At 39.2% G+C, this 16,007-nt stretch overlaps 1 protein-coding gene across 1 annotated transcript in view; it reads left to right on the top strand.

Moving 5' to 3' along the window:
- SMYD3 (SET and MYND domain containing 3) overlaps positions 1-16,007 on the top strand; it is a 423,906-nt gene that overhangs the window by 257,086 nt on the left and 150,813 nt on the right. The window contains exons 7-8 of the mRNA XM_018557057.1: positions 950-1,052; positions 13,004-13,114. Coding sequence (XP_018412559.1) covers positions 950-1,052; positions 13,004-13,114 — 214 coding nt within the window. The remainder of the gene's footprint in view (positions 1-949; positions 1,053-13,003; positions 13,115-16,007) is intronic.

Here is a 16,007-nt window from a genome sequence, read left to right as displayed (position 1 = left end):
ATCTAAAAGTGCCTATTCATACCTTTAGGCATCTTTATGAGCTTCTCAAGAGCCCAAAAACTAGGAAGCTCTATTTCTTGTGCCTTTTATATTGGTCATTGGCCAGTCATGATGATAGGCCTATAGTGACTTGCATGAGAAGGCAGCTTAGCTCCTGACTTTTCCAGCAGAAGTTTGAATATGAACAGTAGAGTGCCCTGATTTCAAAGCTCCAATTCACTCATGAACATGTTGAAAACCATTGCAGTCACCTCTAATGTTATAAGTTAAACAGAGATGACAATTTTTTTTTCATACCACAACCACATCCAAGACATTTATTTGCAGTGCACCACAAATAGCTAACTCGTTTTTAGAGCTCCTTTCTCAGGGAATATTTTAATTAGTACCACCCAGTTATAGAGAGAGTGAATGTATCCCTTTTATACACTATTTTGCAACACCTATGTATAATTGTATTTCTTAATAATGCTAGGTTCTGTATAACTGATATAGATAAATATTCACATATTCTACAAAATGACTGATGAATAGAGTGAATAAGAGAAACTGCACATAACCTAGATATGGTTGTTGTCTAAGTTCCTCTTGTGTAAATTTGTTTTAAAGGAAACTTGTCCTGAGAGAATCATAGAGGTTGCCATTGCTGACCTGCCCATACAAAATTTCTGCTTGTGTGACTGTCATGCTGACACTCTTACTTTATTACTTTGACTCATACATACGCAACAAGTATGCAGCTCTGACTTTACACGGACCATCGTGATCTGCACACATGTTCTGGGTCTGTGAGTCAAAAAAATCATAAAGCCGGTGGGTGTGCCAAAAAACAGGTAAATACCATTTATAAAGGGAGATCAGCAATGGCAACCCAATATACCTATTAAAACCAGTTTATTTTTTTATTTATTTTTTAATATATTAATTTGTCTTTGTTTTTCTATAACAGTATGTCCCTATTAAACCACAGTTGTGACCCAAACTGTGTGATAGTGTTTGAAGGAACATGCTTGCAACTCCGTGCAGTAAAGAAAATACCAAAGGGTGAAGAGGTATGATAATTAACTTATTCTTCTTCCTGTCATAGACACCTGAAAGAGTCAACTTCCATCCATTTACATTCCTGAGAGCTGCCTCATTTCTGAATGTTGGGTAAATCATCATTCACCACTCATATCTCTCATACATAGAAACGACAATGCATGAATCATTTCTTTACTTGCTGCTAGGCTATCTGTGTCATTTAGTTATAAATTATCCCTATTCATGATACATTTCTTTGTATGTCCTCATCCCCTGTATGAGGGATCCGGACATTTTTTCATATTTCATTTTCTTTTAAACATATGAAAAAGCACTTAAAAAACCTACAGCAGCTTCCACTAATTATCACATATTTAATCTTTCTTGCAGTGGCTTTTTTGCAGTAAATCTGCCGGTCTCAGGGAGGTAAAAAAGACAATTTGTAAAGCAATATCTTGGGAAGAGTTGATTTAGCTCACCTGCTAAGTTTAATGTACTGCTTTAATAGTTAATCTAATAAGAAAAATATAACCCTTACTTGTCCATCTATAATAGAACTGTCTACAGTTGGCATATATTTGACTATTTAAAGGACATTTGTTTGCAGCTGTCTGCATTAAGCGGTAGAGTGCACAGACCCTGCATGCCACATGCTGAGAGTTTCCCCCAAAAAAGTACAAATATGTAAAAAGTAATTTTGATTCTTTCCATGGATTACACTTTGTGTTGCCATAAACATGGAATTGGGCTTTAAAGTACTGTATATTTAAAGCTAAACCTGTTATTTTTAAGTTTTGGATAGAGTAGGGAATGGCTAAAACACATGTCAAGATTTTTTGCTCTCTGTTTCCAATTGAGGATGCAGAATGTCACCGCTACACCGAAGAAATGTATCCAAAAAAGGTCTTTATAGACGTATATGCATTTTGTCACAAGAATAGCATGTTTCGGGGCCACACAGGGCCCCTTCATTAGGCTCAATTTGACCATAGGGGACACAATAGGAAGTAAGAGGAGATCTCTGAAAGTATTAAAAATCCTCAAAGACTGACAAATTGCCAGTGGCAGGATCACTGAGGCTGTCTATATGTCCTTTATCAAATTGCTCCCTCTGTATCCAGACGCAGCGAGATGTCACTGCTGATCTGAACACTGCAGAATCTCACTAGTGATGGGAGCGACATCTCGCTACCTCTGCTACAGAGGGAGAAATTCTATAGGGGCAAACAAGCAACCTCTTAGTGATCCTGCCTTATGACATCAGCCTTAGAAAGCTATCACCAGAACAAGTGTTCCCATTAGATAATTTACCCTCTATTCCTGTTCCTGTGACAACTCAATATTTAGGACTTTCCCTCACTTCTGGTCCAAGAGGTAATGGGTAACAGGACAAATAGAGAGGGTGAATCACCCCAAGGGGTACACAGCCAGCCATTAAAAACTGACAGAGGTTTTAATCTTTCCACACTCTTCCCAAAATAAAAAGAAACATTGCCTTTAGGCACACTTTAAGTAATATTAACACGTTGGGTAATTGGTATGTATATAACGGCATTACATAATAGCTTTATTGGAATCCATGAGCTTATGTAAGTATCAAGGGCACATTATAAATGCTTACTTGGAAAATGATTGAAAGAAGAGTATGTAGTTAGTAAACCGTGAAGGTCAATGGGGAACGGATAAGAAATCTTGGGGTCAAGTGTATGGAACAAGTAGAAGTATAATGAAATGTATTTTCTTTCAGATTTTGTATGGGATGGAAAAAATACAGAACAATCTGTCTTGGCAGCCTTGTTATTTTCACAGTAAATAGCAGAAACATCAGATAACAAACAGAAAGTACAGAGCTAAAAATGATTTTGCTCACAGAATTTAGAATAGTAGCCATAGTGAGATATAACCTGTAGGACAGGGGTAGCCAAACTCCGGCCCTCCAGCTGGGGTGGAACTCCAAGTCCCATGAGGCATTGCAAGATTCTCACAGCCACAGGCATGACTCCCGGAGAGTGATGCATCATGGGATTTGCAGTTTCACCACATCTGGAGGGCCAGAGTTTAGCTACCCCTGCTGTAGGAGATCAAATACATTTAGTATGATTTATTCAAGACACCCTATACCAGTGATTTTATGACATCATTTAAAGCATAGTTCTCCTAAAAATTAGTATTAACACATGAAATAACAAAATACAAACATTGCTTAGGACTCGATCATATTGTACGCATATGTCATGGTGTTTTTCATTATTTGGATTAAATGGGGTTGATTTACTTTAGGAGTAGTGGATTACTATCATGTTTGAAAAACTTCACCGGTGCAGCTAGAAACCACAAGTGAGTAGAACCACTAGTGGTGAGGCACAAGCTAATTGTAAGTGTAAATGTTACATATTTTCTATAGAGGTGCATCGAAATGAAAATTTCAAAACTGAAACGAAACCGAAATGAAAAAAATAATGTCAGGCTAAATCCGAAACGGAAAATATTTTTTTCTAACTTTTTCAATTTTTAAAAAATATTTTACTTTTATTTACTTTTTATAAACTTTTTCATTTGTTTTATATTTCTTTTTTATTCATTTATTGTTATTAAATATTTTTACTTTTTTACTTTACTGTTGGGGGCTTCGAGGAAATATTACGGGTCTAAACTGATATTTCCCTTTTTAAAATAGAAAAAGAGATTGAAAACAGATTCCTAAATCTTTTTTCCGGCAGCCCCTGTTATAATGAACAGTGCTATCTCCAATGCTGTCAGGGTTTCTTACCCTTTCTCCTCCAGTTGCCTGAAGCATGCCTGGTTTGCAGTATGTCTCATACTGTTTGTTCCTGTTTGGCGCTCTCTTATGACCAAACACGTAAACATCATCATTTTGCAACTTCTGGCAAACTGCTGACAAATTCCTGTCTCAGAGTTATGATGCAACACCAGTTTACTATTTATCCATTAGCTGGTCCATTTAGTCTCATTTTAGCATGTGTTCAGATCTACCACGTGCTCTGCTGTTGTTCCTGTTCTCCATGTATGACCTGGCTCTGGCTGACTGATCTCCTGGTTCCTGACTCCAGCTATTGTTTCTGTTCATTCTGCTCTCAGTGTTTCCTGACCTGATTTAGCTGACTACCCACTTTGGCACCTGACCTCTGGCTTAGCATGGACAACATCCTGGACTTCCTCCATAGTTTTTTTGCCATTTTTGTTTATTGTTATTTTAAATAAGCTCCTTTTTTTTTTAACCTGCACTTTAGTTTCTGTCCAATTTCTTGGTTCCCTAACAAATACTCAGAAATGGACTCCCAAAGTTTGTAAGTAAAGGTGTGACTCCTGCTTACCTTTTTTTGATTCGTTTTTAAAGGCACTGGTTTTGATATATGCACTTCCATGATTTCTGTTATTAGCATAAGTTATCCTATCCTATATCCTATTTATCCTTGATTGGTTGACAGTTAGTCAAATGACCTTAACAGGTTATGTGACTGGTCTTTCTTAGGTTTAGCAAATCTATCTGGTGCATCTGTTTTTTAATTAGCTGAACCTGAACCCTTTTGAAGATTATGGAACCAAAAATGGTCAATGACGTCATGTTACCCAGAATGCCTGCACTGTTTACAGTTTAGCATCTGTCTAGGAGGAGATTTCCCTCACATTTCAAATATATCCTCTCACTTCCTTTTAAATCTAAAGGAGAGGAAGTGAAGGGAAATCTCCTTTAAATGAGAGGAAGTGAAGGCAAGTCTCCCAAATGAGACACTGATGTCAGCAACTTTTAAAAAATTCAATAAGGCTGGGGTTTTAAAGAAAATGGCGTTAGATTTACTTGGATATAGTATTCAACACTCAAGAGTGGGCAGGGTCTACCCATCCATATACTGCCATGAATGAGGAACAAAAAATCTAAAGCCTCATTAAACAGACCAATTTTAGATCCAGTGACATCATCACTGGGTTTCTATATTTTACTTTGTAATGCAGGACGATTTTGTTTGGTGTGAATGATGCTTCCAGAAAACATCACACATCTGGACAATCTGTCAAAAAAGTTGTATGTAAGGCAACATTGATCTACTCATGATTGTGGAGGCAGACACACATGAAATATTTCACTTGTCTGCAATTGTTTGGAAAGAAAAAAAAAAACAAACCTTATCAAAAGCCCACAAGTGGACCACGACTGCCCAGACTGACCCAAGTGACTCTGTCATGAGAGAAATATGGGTGCTGCCAGTGCTTGTCTCTCTCAGTTAATATTTGTTATGGATCCCTAATTAAACAGCATTACTGCTAAAGCATCAGGGTAACAGCCAAAGATGAGGATGTTACAAAAGGAATGCAGTATTGGTTGCCCCTATTAATTGCTCAAGACAGTTTTGGCAAACCTATGATGTATGCATCCCAATTGGTCACCTCTAGAATTCGTCTGTATACCAGAGCATCGACCTTTCACACTGCTGAACAGACGCATATTTAACAAAAACTCAGCTTCTCCTACACAGGTCAGAAAAAAACTAATATAAGATTGCTGCCTGGCAGCTAGGCATGTGCGTGATCACCATTACATCTTACTTTCCGTCAACTCTTTGTTGGATTCAGGTCTGTTACTCATGTTTCCAGACTGAAAAATGCTGCACATGCAAGATGTGCCACCTTGCAAATTACATAGCTATTAATATTCTGCTTTCAATATTAACAAGTCCACATACAACATCAATTTCTAAAAGGGGCCCGCCACTACCTAGCTGGCAGATCTCTAAAAGCCACAAGCACACTACAAACCATTGTAATCAAATACCATAGTCTGGCCTTGTTACTTTGAGCTGCTATGTCAGATTAACTATCTTCATCTAGGAGTTAGTGTAGCCCTGGCACATTTGCAACATCAATTGTAAAGGTTGTAATAATTTGATTGATCTAAGATACGAGAGAAAGTATTTTAAGTGCCCTAAGTAAACCCATGTAGCCCAGTTAATCCAAAAGCTGTCTGTCACCTCTCTATGCCAGGAGCGCATTCATTCCATTTGGTACATGAAGTCCATTTCACACACCCATGCATAAGTTGGGGAGAAACCATAGTATTCCAATGGTGGGCTATTGTGAGATGGGCCAAGAGCAAAAAGTGGAGAAGAATGCTTCTTTTAACTTGTCTGAAAAAACTCGGGATTATTAATAGGAGACTGATCTGGGGCTTGAGAGGAATGACCTCTCCAATAATGTTTTTATACATTCTAAAGATTTATTTTCCAAAAATAGAACCAAAAGGGGTAAGTCTCCCAAACATGACATGGGGTGCCTCTCTTGAAAAGGCATCTCCAGCAAGAGTTAGAAATGTGGGGCCTCGATACTACTGAGTGAAGATTTTGTAATTGCATTCCTGTGCTCTGGATGATACCGATAATTTGTGAGCAAGGATAAAAATCCTTTCCCAGTCTAGTTCCTCCTGGGTGAAGTTAAGCCCCTTCTCCCATTTAGAAATAAACATAGAGGCATGTGGTTTCGATTCTTTAAAATTAATTTGATAACTATTGGAAATCAGATGGTCTGGTTTGGTGGTTTGAAGGAACAAGTTTTCCACGTTTGTGTACTTTATACATTAATCTAGCCCTTTCAGTCCTTGCTGTGGTGAATGCAATTTTCTTACCACAGTCACACAAACATCAGCAAACAGAAGGGTTAGACTGATCATAAACCAATTAACCAACCAGGTTTTTCCAGCTGAATTTTAGTAAGAATCCAGTGCCCCTAGAAGAAACCCACTCAAACCTGGAGCCTAATTTACAAACTTTATCCAGATAGTGTCTTTGTGATATTTAGACCCATAAGTCTACTGCTGCAATGCAGCAAAAGTTTTTTGTCTCTTGATCAGTTCAATATGTGACTCTTCGCTATACAGGTTAATTCGTTTTTGGCTTCAGTAGAGATCAGATTTGTTTCCTTCCAAAAGATGGTAAACTCTTTAGTGATTAAATCTTGCAGTAATGAGCTTTAAAAGAAATTATGCCATGGCTTCCCTGTGCTAGTTAATACATCCACAAACACTATTTCTCTAATTAGATTTATAGTTTATTTTAATAAATTCAATATCGGGTTGTGTGTCCTGCATAATACAAGTGTGTTTTAACGTTAAAAGAAATGCACAGACCAACAAAAAAAAATGTCTGGCTTATTTAAAAAAAAATGAAAAAAACACATATTGCTCAGTTTTTAACATTACTTTGGTAGCAAGTGAAAAGACTGTTTTATTCCTTGCAACCGTTTCGTAACTACTATCTTGTCAAAATTGTCTCCCAGAGGAGAAAGCGTGTACTGAAATTATTAAAAGAAAATATAATACAGCACTTTTTTCATTATGGCATTATTGAGTAATTGAAAAGAACTACATGTACAATATTTGACTTGCTTTTAACATAAAAATGTATCCAGGAATACAAGCATATTAAATTACAATTGTTAGCAGGGGATGCCTATTCTATAGTTTTGTAATATTTTGGTACACATGCAGTATTGTCATTCCGTAAAATTATTTATTTATTACAGGAATTTTTAGAACGCTGACAATTTTACGCAGTGCTTTACATACTGCACATTCGCATCACTCCCTGCCCTCAAGGAGCTTACAATCTAAGGTCCCTATTTCACATGCACACAGGGCTAATTTAGGCAGGAGCCAATTAACTTACCAGCATGTCTTTGGGGTGTGGGAGGAAACCGTAGTACCTGGCGGAAACCCATACAACCACAGGGAGAACTCCTTTCAGATAGTGGCTTCCTTATTTAACATATCACTAAGCTTCATGGATCTACATTGTAACTAAACCTGAATGCTGGGTAAAGAAAACATTTATTATAACACCTGACAGACTCACCTTCAAGATACTGATCCTCACAACAATTTAAATGTTTTCTGTTTAGAATTGTGCATAGATATAGCTAGCAGGGGCATAACAATGTGAAAAAGGATACTATAGAAAACCAAAGGAAAATAATTTCAGGTTTTCTCCGTTTCTAATGTTCATCTTGAAGAGTATCTATGGTCAAAAACTAAAAATAAATATATAGTTCTATATTGAATTTCTAAGTTCTATCCCACTCCTAATAACCATATTGATCTTGAAGTTTGTCAACTTGCTTATTAAAGATGCCTTTAGGATGTACTTCCTCAATGCACTGACACAGTTTCCCTCAGCTGTATCAATATGCAAATACCCACTTCCTTGTGTCATAACCCTCACAGAGCCTTCCTTCTGAACTACAACTCCACTTTCTAGTTTTCAATGTAACAAGGACACGTTGGGACCTCTATCAGGTTTTCACTGTTGGCTGGGGAAAGTCACCATCTCAATTGTTCTGGTTGATTGTAAAATCAAATTTTTACAGTTGTCAGGAGGTGAGGGGGAAATCTCCCAGCTGGGACAACTGTCGCATAACCTTGTTTTGTCTCTGGTACTGAAAGGGAAGTGAAATCCCCGATTATAACACACGCAGGAAAAAAATAAATGAATGGCCTTCTAACCGTACCTTACTATGTTCAAAGCAAAAAGAAAAAAAAGTTTTGGCTTTATAAACCCTTCTCCGAAGGGTAACGGAAGGACACAAACTAGCGTCCTCCAGTTACCCAAAGCTCACGGTATACTGAGACGCCGCAGCTGAAACGGATATGTCTGGATCCGCCCAGCTCCGTGAGTGACAGCTGGCTCTGCCTATCTAGAGGCCGAGCCAGCTGTACCCTCCCCCATCCGTTCCGCCAGTCTGCGCTGGTGGATCGGACAGGGGTGTGGATAATCCAGTCACTCCCCTGTCACGGCTCTCTGCAGTGACAGGATCGAGAAATGAGCGAGCGCCGGTATGTGTTCGCTCACTTCTCGATCTACTGAGCCGATCTGTGACAGTTTCATTGTCACAGGTCGGCTCAGATTATGAGGCTGAGTGAAAAGCACTCACCTCATAATTCACCTTTAAAGCTGAACTCCAGTATAAGCAAATCTTTTCTAAATACAAGAGCCTTGTGTATTTATAGTTGAATCTTGGTGAACTTTGTGTGTTCCTTCCAGATCTATGCAGTAGTCCACTTGCTTCTGTGCAGGAGCTTCCTGTAATAAAGACCAGTCACTCCTGCTCCCTCTCCTTGTGAGGGTGACTGGTTTTGTCTCTGTCCCCTCCTGTAGTTTTTGCAGGCAGCCTGTAGTGGGTGCATGTGCTCGGTGCTGGTTTTATAAGGTTATTTCTGGGTCTGCAAAGACTTTGGATGGATGCAAAATTGATTTATATCCTTTGTAGCTGTTAAGGAACATATTTAAATTAAAGTTCTTCTGTGTTCAGCTTCAATTCCCCTTTTGCATTTGCTTTACCCCTTGGCCCTCCTTATGTGAGGCTGATTAGTGATTAGGCACTGCAAAGTAATTTTTCTCTCAAGTTATGAAATAGCTAAATTAATAACCTTGAGATTTGGCTCTGTTTTAACTGAATATCCTTCGAGAGTACTCAAATATTTTTGTACAGAAAAGCCAGATGGTCAGAAGAACAGTGCAGAGCCACAGATTCCAAAATAAGTGTTTCTTTCTTGTTTACATGATTGTGTTTGGGTGTCTGTCGTTTTTTTTTAACAACATAATCTTGCAGTAGAAAAAAAACTTATTCAAAAAATGTGTTCAACATAAGCACATTTCCGTTTGTTTTGTCTCTTTAAAAACACTGCAAGTAAAGAAAAATACCCTTTCATTCTGCCAGAAATCCAGTGAGCTTGTAACCGCCTGCGTTCTCTGCCTGTGCTGTGCTGAAATCCTATGCGATGTTATCAGCCCTGTGCAAATCACCTTTGCAAACTACAAAACTCCATCCCCCATGTTACGGAAATGTGGAAAGGAGGAAATGTCCTGTAAGCATGTTTGGTAAATAATTTCATCCTTGACGTTAAAAAGACTAATTCTTTGTAACATCCGTTGTGCCTCTGGGACAGCAAGTGAAGAAAAATTCCCCAAATGGGTCACAGACAACAAACCAAATGTTATTATTAATACAAATATTATTATTATTAATAATAATGTTAATAATAATACTAAATAAATGTTTTGACTTTAGTTTTACTTTCATAGTTGTTGTGACTTCCTACATGTTTATTCTTGCACTTCAACAGAACACTTTCCTTCTATGTCAGGGGTGAGCAATTCATTTTCTCAAAGGGCCACACGAGAAACTGGGACTGTTGTGCAGGACCAACACTTTACTGTGAAGTTGTGTAGGCACACACGCATATATGTAGATTGATAAAATATCTGATAGGGGGCAACTAATGTAGGGGGCACTCTGATGGATGCAACTAATAATGTAAAGTGCCCCCTTACATTTGTTGTTCCCATCAGAGTGCCCTCAACTTCCGTGATTAATGTCAGAGAGCACTCTGATGGTTGCAACTGATGTAAGGGGGGCACACTTACATTGTTTGCCCACTTTAGAGTGCTCCTTTATATTATTGTCCCTGCATACCTTATTTTCCTGTTTTATTATTAGGCAAGATGCGGCAGCCAGGAGGTGCAGCAGGCTGCAGGAGAAGACAGAAGAATATACTATTCTGTACTCCTGTAATGCTGGAGGTGGGGAAGACATTTGGTTGACACTGGTTGACTGCAGAGGAGGTGGACACCTGACTTCATTGGTTGCTAGGACGCCAGCAGTCCTGACAACCAATAACTGAAAAGGAGGGGGCCTGTTCGGGGCTATGGCTTGTAGTGGTTGCACTGGCCTTAAAGGCTGACACATCCTCTGTCAGTCAGCCATAAGTAAACACCGATCGGCAATCGGTCTGTGTGTGGACTGTGTGCCCGACAGGGACAGCCAAAGGGCTGGATTTGGTCCACGGGCCGTAAAATGGCCAGGTGTGCCATATGTTACTGAGTTGTAAAGAGGAGGTGGTGTTCTGTAGTCCTGGGTGGCAGCACTGCTCCTTTCTAGATGCAGTACAGTGAGTGATCGTTGTCATCTTAGGACAGGATGTGTTTTACTGGCAGGATCACCCGGTCAAAATAAAGGGGGGAAAATTAATGAATGAATTTGCTTTAATTGTTCATTTTAATAACACATCTACAAATATAAATATAATCGTTAATTCCTTTTTTATTTTTTATGTCAAAATAAAAGGTACTTGGTTGCTTGCTTTGAAACATCTAAAAGAAAACACATGTGTCTGTTAATAGGGTAACAGCTGGGGATTTTGAATCTGAATATTTAGAAAGCACAAATAGCGCCATTATTGAAAGAACTTCTATTTGAATAAATCGGTGCCCTAGGAAACTTGGAGAAAGCAAAGAGAAAATAAATGGGGAGCTATTCTTGGTTGCAACACACAGGCTATTGATTTCTGCTTTTAAGACTACATTATTTTCTCCACAATAGTTTGAACTCCTGAGGAGCACATCTTAGCTTCTCCGCTTCAGCTACTCTTGATATTCTGGCTGCGCTTCTACTCATGATATTGGAAATTTTTCCTGGGAGGAATACATATACAGCCATTGCCAAATCCCTTCTGCAATTCCTAACCAGCTGGCTGTAATACGGATCCTCTGGCTTTAATACTTTGAGTCACAGACCTAGAATTAGTATGAAGCCAGGGTAAAGGTGAAAATTTGTTCTAAGTCAGTAGTATCTCATAAATTTCAGTTTTAAATACGTTATAAAGTCTCAGCATATACTATCTTATTATAACGTCAGCATTGTAATAGGAATACATACTAGAGTTGTTTTTGATATATACAATCAAAGCTTACTTGTAAAAAAAGCCAAGTGACCACATTTTCAATCCAATCATTTTTATTTAATTTTTATTTTGTGAGATCATTGTAATCCTTTGTCAAATTTAACAATATATATAATATAATTGAGTTATAACTGAGTGCTAAGGTCCCAGCATATACTATCCTGTTATAACATCAGCATTGTAATAGGAATACATACTAGAGTTGTTTTTGATAATACAATCAAAGCTTATTAGAAAAAATCATTTTTATGTGGTGAGTGCTGCCTTCGTCTGCCCATCACTTTCATCAACTTCCTGGACTCCCAGTGTGCTTTGTGTCTTTTCACTGCTGCTTGAAGCAATGCAATCTTTATCTCGCAAGACTACATATCCCATCATACATTGCTTCCAACAAGCAATGATAATGTAGCACACTGTTTTGGCAGACAGGCAATTCGTATTCACGGAAGGTCAGCAGTGGTATTACTAATGCAAGCTTGCTGTTATTTTTTGTTTGTATATTCACAGTATGCTTTGTGGCTTTTCTGTTCAATATACCGTAGGTCAAATGGAATTTAAAATTAAAATAATTCTGAGGCCCATAAAATACATCACCCACCCACAAGTACAGAAATGGTAATGGTCACATTTTAAAATGTTTCCAAAGAAAAGGCGACAACAGTTTGTTAATTTTAGTATTCAAAATTATTATTATTTCATTGTATCCAAAGCCAGAATAGTAGGGTATAGTGACAACCTCTGTCTGTGAATCTGCTGGAGAGGTTAACCCCTTTATGGTTACTATCATGGAAATGAAAATTTTACATTTGTCCTCAGAACAGGAATAAAATGGAAATCTTCTAAAAGGGGAACTTTGACAAGTATCTTTTTACACTTGACTTGGGAAAGATTTGTTTTTTTGCATTTCCTGTTGTGGGGAAAAAAATCTTGCCAATGAGTCACAGACAACTAAAAAATTATAGTAAAAACATTTCATTCATATTCATATTTTTAAACTTCAACATAGATATGTAATCAATGTGCCACTTTAACTGTTATTAATATGAATTTATCTTTTCCAAATGATTCCCCAAAATGTTTATTAAGTTTGTTCATATTTTTCTATAATTATTGCATACTTGAAGTATCCCTGCTTCAAGCATCAAGTATTATTGTATACTTCAAGTTTCCCTGCTTTGACTGTTTCATGTGTGTTCATATAGTAAATATAACCTATTGTTTCTCATTTTACAGTTGACCATTAGTTACATTGACGTGAAGATGCCCACACATTTACGCCAGGTCCAATTGCAGCGCCAGTATTGTTTCAGCTGTGACTGCCACCGTTGCTTATCCAAGGATAAGGTACATTGCATTTTAATAGAGAAGCAGGGAATTGTAAGCAATTGTTGGGTGTACGTTGGATTGTTGTCAAGTGGTTTGGTTGGTTCCTGTTGATTATTTCCTGATTTCCTGTGGAAATACTAAAAGCACTTAAAACATAAGTGAGCCTCTGATCTGTACTGGTCACCATTTACTTTAATATGAACCTCAGATCTGTCCTGCTCCATATTCAACATGATCACCATTCACTTTAAATAATATAAACCTCTGATCTGTACTGCTACATATCCAACATGGTCTCCATTCACTTCAATTAATATGAACCACTGATATCTATTGCTACATATGCAACATGGTCTCCACTCACTTCAGTTAACATGAACCTCTGATCTATACTGCTACATTCGAAACCTGGTCTCCATGCACTACAATTAATATGAACCTCTGATCTGTACTGCTACATATGAAACATGGCCACCATTCACTTCAATTAATATAAACCTATGATCTGTAAGGGCTACATATGCAACATGGTCACCATTCACTTCAGTGAATATGAACCCCTGATATGTACTGCTACATATGCAACATGGTCGCCATTCACTTCAATTAATATGAACCTCTGATACATACTGCTACATATGCAACATGGTCACCATTCACTTCAGAGCTTGTGAGCCTCTATCCCCCCCCCCCCCCCCCTCCCACCTCTACACACACATAGACACACACAAACCTATGATGTCTACCCAAACAATACCTACTAATATCTGTAGGATACCTTTATCCTTCTCCATTTTACTAAACTTGTTTTTTTTTTTATTGTTTCTTGTGTCTCCATTGGAAAGATTTCCCATTGTTAGGGACAGTAAGTGGGTGGAAATCCCCCCAGTGGCAACACAGATGGAAATATAGGCCTGACATATTCTCTAAACCTTTCCTTCTATCTGAAATTCAGACTTCGCCCTACAGCCAGCTGATGGTAGGTGGGATTGGCCATAGTCTTCTATCTAGCTGTCTCATGTGTTGGTCATCATAGGAAAGCACACCTGGGCTGGCCCAGCACAGGGCATGGAAGTTGGGGGTCAGTGGGGGCAAAGCACACTGGGTTGACATATGAAGAGTGCTTTTCCAATTAAGTACATGCCTACCTGCTTTTCTACCATGATGCATGGCATATATAGTGGGGGGAACTAATCAAAACTGGAGCAAAACAGAATCTGGAGCAGTTGCCCATGGGAACCAATCAGCATCTCTCTTCCGTTTGCTCAGGTATGATTTGAAAATGAAAGATAGAAGCTGATTGGCTGCAGTGCAAATCTGCTCTAGATTTTGTCTGCTCCAGTTTTGATAAATACCACCTGTTTTTAACACTTCATTTACAATCACAAACTGAAGAATAGAATTTTTACATTCAACATTCTTCCACTATTGAGTGTATTTTAGTCAAGTTGTCTCCATAAATGAGCATTGTAGCAAACCTTTTCAGTGATTACTGATGAATAAGCTGACGTTTAACTGCCCCACAGCTACACATTACAAATTGGCGCAGCTGATTGGGCCAGGGTGTGTGTGTCAGCCACAGTTTTGCATGGGCTTGAAGGAACTAGGTTCACACCAAGCCTTAACACATGTCTACTGAAGTCCTGTGTGGTGTACCAAGTATGCTCTAGGGCCTTGGTTCTCATCTGGTACGACCCCATTTTCAGTGGGTCGCTGCATGCCTTCCACTTTTCTAGGTGAGAAGCTCCTCTGCCTCCCCCTAGTGCAGCACTGTCAGTTCTCGCGCCAAGCAGCCATTCAAAACATGCTGCCCGGCACCGAGTGTCAGCTTTAGGTGCAATGCGATGGGCTATGGCAGTGAGGGAGCTCCATCCATACATGCATTTAATACAGCTCCCTCACGTGCCCTATATCACATTCTGGTGTGGGAGGTGTGTTTTGTTTCCATTAATTTGAATGGTACCCCACACGCACCTCCCACCCACAGTTCTTACGTCTGCACCGGAATGCGCGGTGCCTTAATGCTGTGCATTCTATTGCAGTGCAACTTGGGTCGCGAGTTAATGACCAAGGACAAATGTGGGTCAGAAGGTTACACAGGTTGAGAACCACTGCTCTAGGGACAGAGAAAGTCATAGAATTTGGTCAAATGATGCTGTGCTTTGTAACCTCCCTCTCATGCTACAGTCTATGACTAAAGCAAATCCAAAAATCCAGCGTCTCTTCTTCAAAGGGGTACTGCCAGAAAATAAGGTGTTGCTTACAGGACAGAATATTGCAATACTACATTACGTTGCAGTTGTTTGTTTTGTTTACCAGCACTTTTGCCTTTTTTTTTACACATCCTGACACTTTTGTGTGCAGGAATGGAATCCCTACCAAACAACATTTGGCACACTACTGTCATTAAAATGGGTCATCCATACTGCACATAACTGTGTTTTCTTTATGTGCAGCTTTGTGATACACACGGTCCAGACACAATGTGGAGGATGGAGGGCCCCAGACTGAAGGAAGGGGGGCCCGGTAACCTGCAATGCCGGCGGTTAGCAGGGCCCCCTTCCTCCTTTCTGGGCCCTTCCAACTGGCAGAATGCTAGGGCCTGGTCGCAGCTTCAAACGCTGTGACCCTGCTAGTTCTGCCACTGTATAGAGGACTACAAATCCCAGCAATACATTAAAACAGAAGTGCAGAATGGCAACTGGCTATAGAGGACTACAAATCTCAGCAATACATTATACAGCAATGCAGTATACCATCAGCTATAGAGGACTGGGTAGCGTATTCTGGTCCTCGGTGCCAGGGAGCTAAGGGCAAGTCCCTGGGCACACTAGTAGCACACGGCCCATGCCTGCTTGGGCTGCTCCTAGGTTTTCCCCCGCATCCCCCCCACCCGCAAAAATATACCTGT

This window comes from Nanorana parkeri, unplaced genomic scaffold (assembly GCF_000935625.1).
Source record: "Nanorana parkeri isolate BGI_ZX_2015 unplaced genomic scaffold, ASM93562v1 scaffold264, whole genome shotgun sequence".
NCBI classification, from domain to species: Eukaryota; Metazoa; Chordata; class Amphibia; order Anura; family Dicroglossidae; genus Nanorana; species Nanorana parkeri.
The sequence above is the reverse complement of the archived record's forward strand: the minus strand, read 5'-3'. Positions and strand labels throughout refer to the sequence as shown.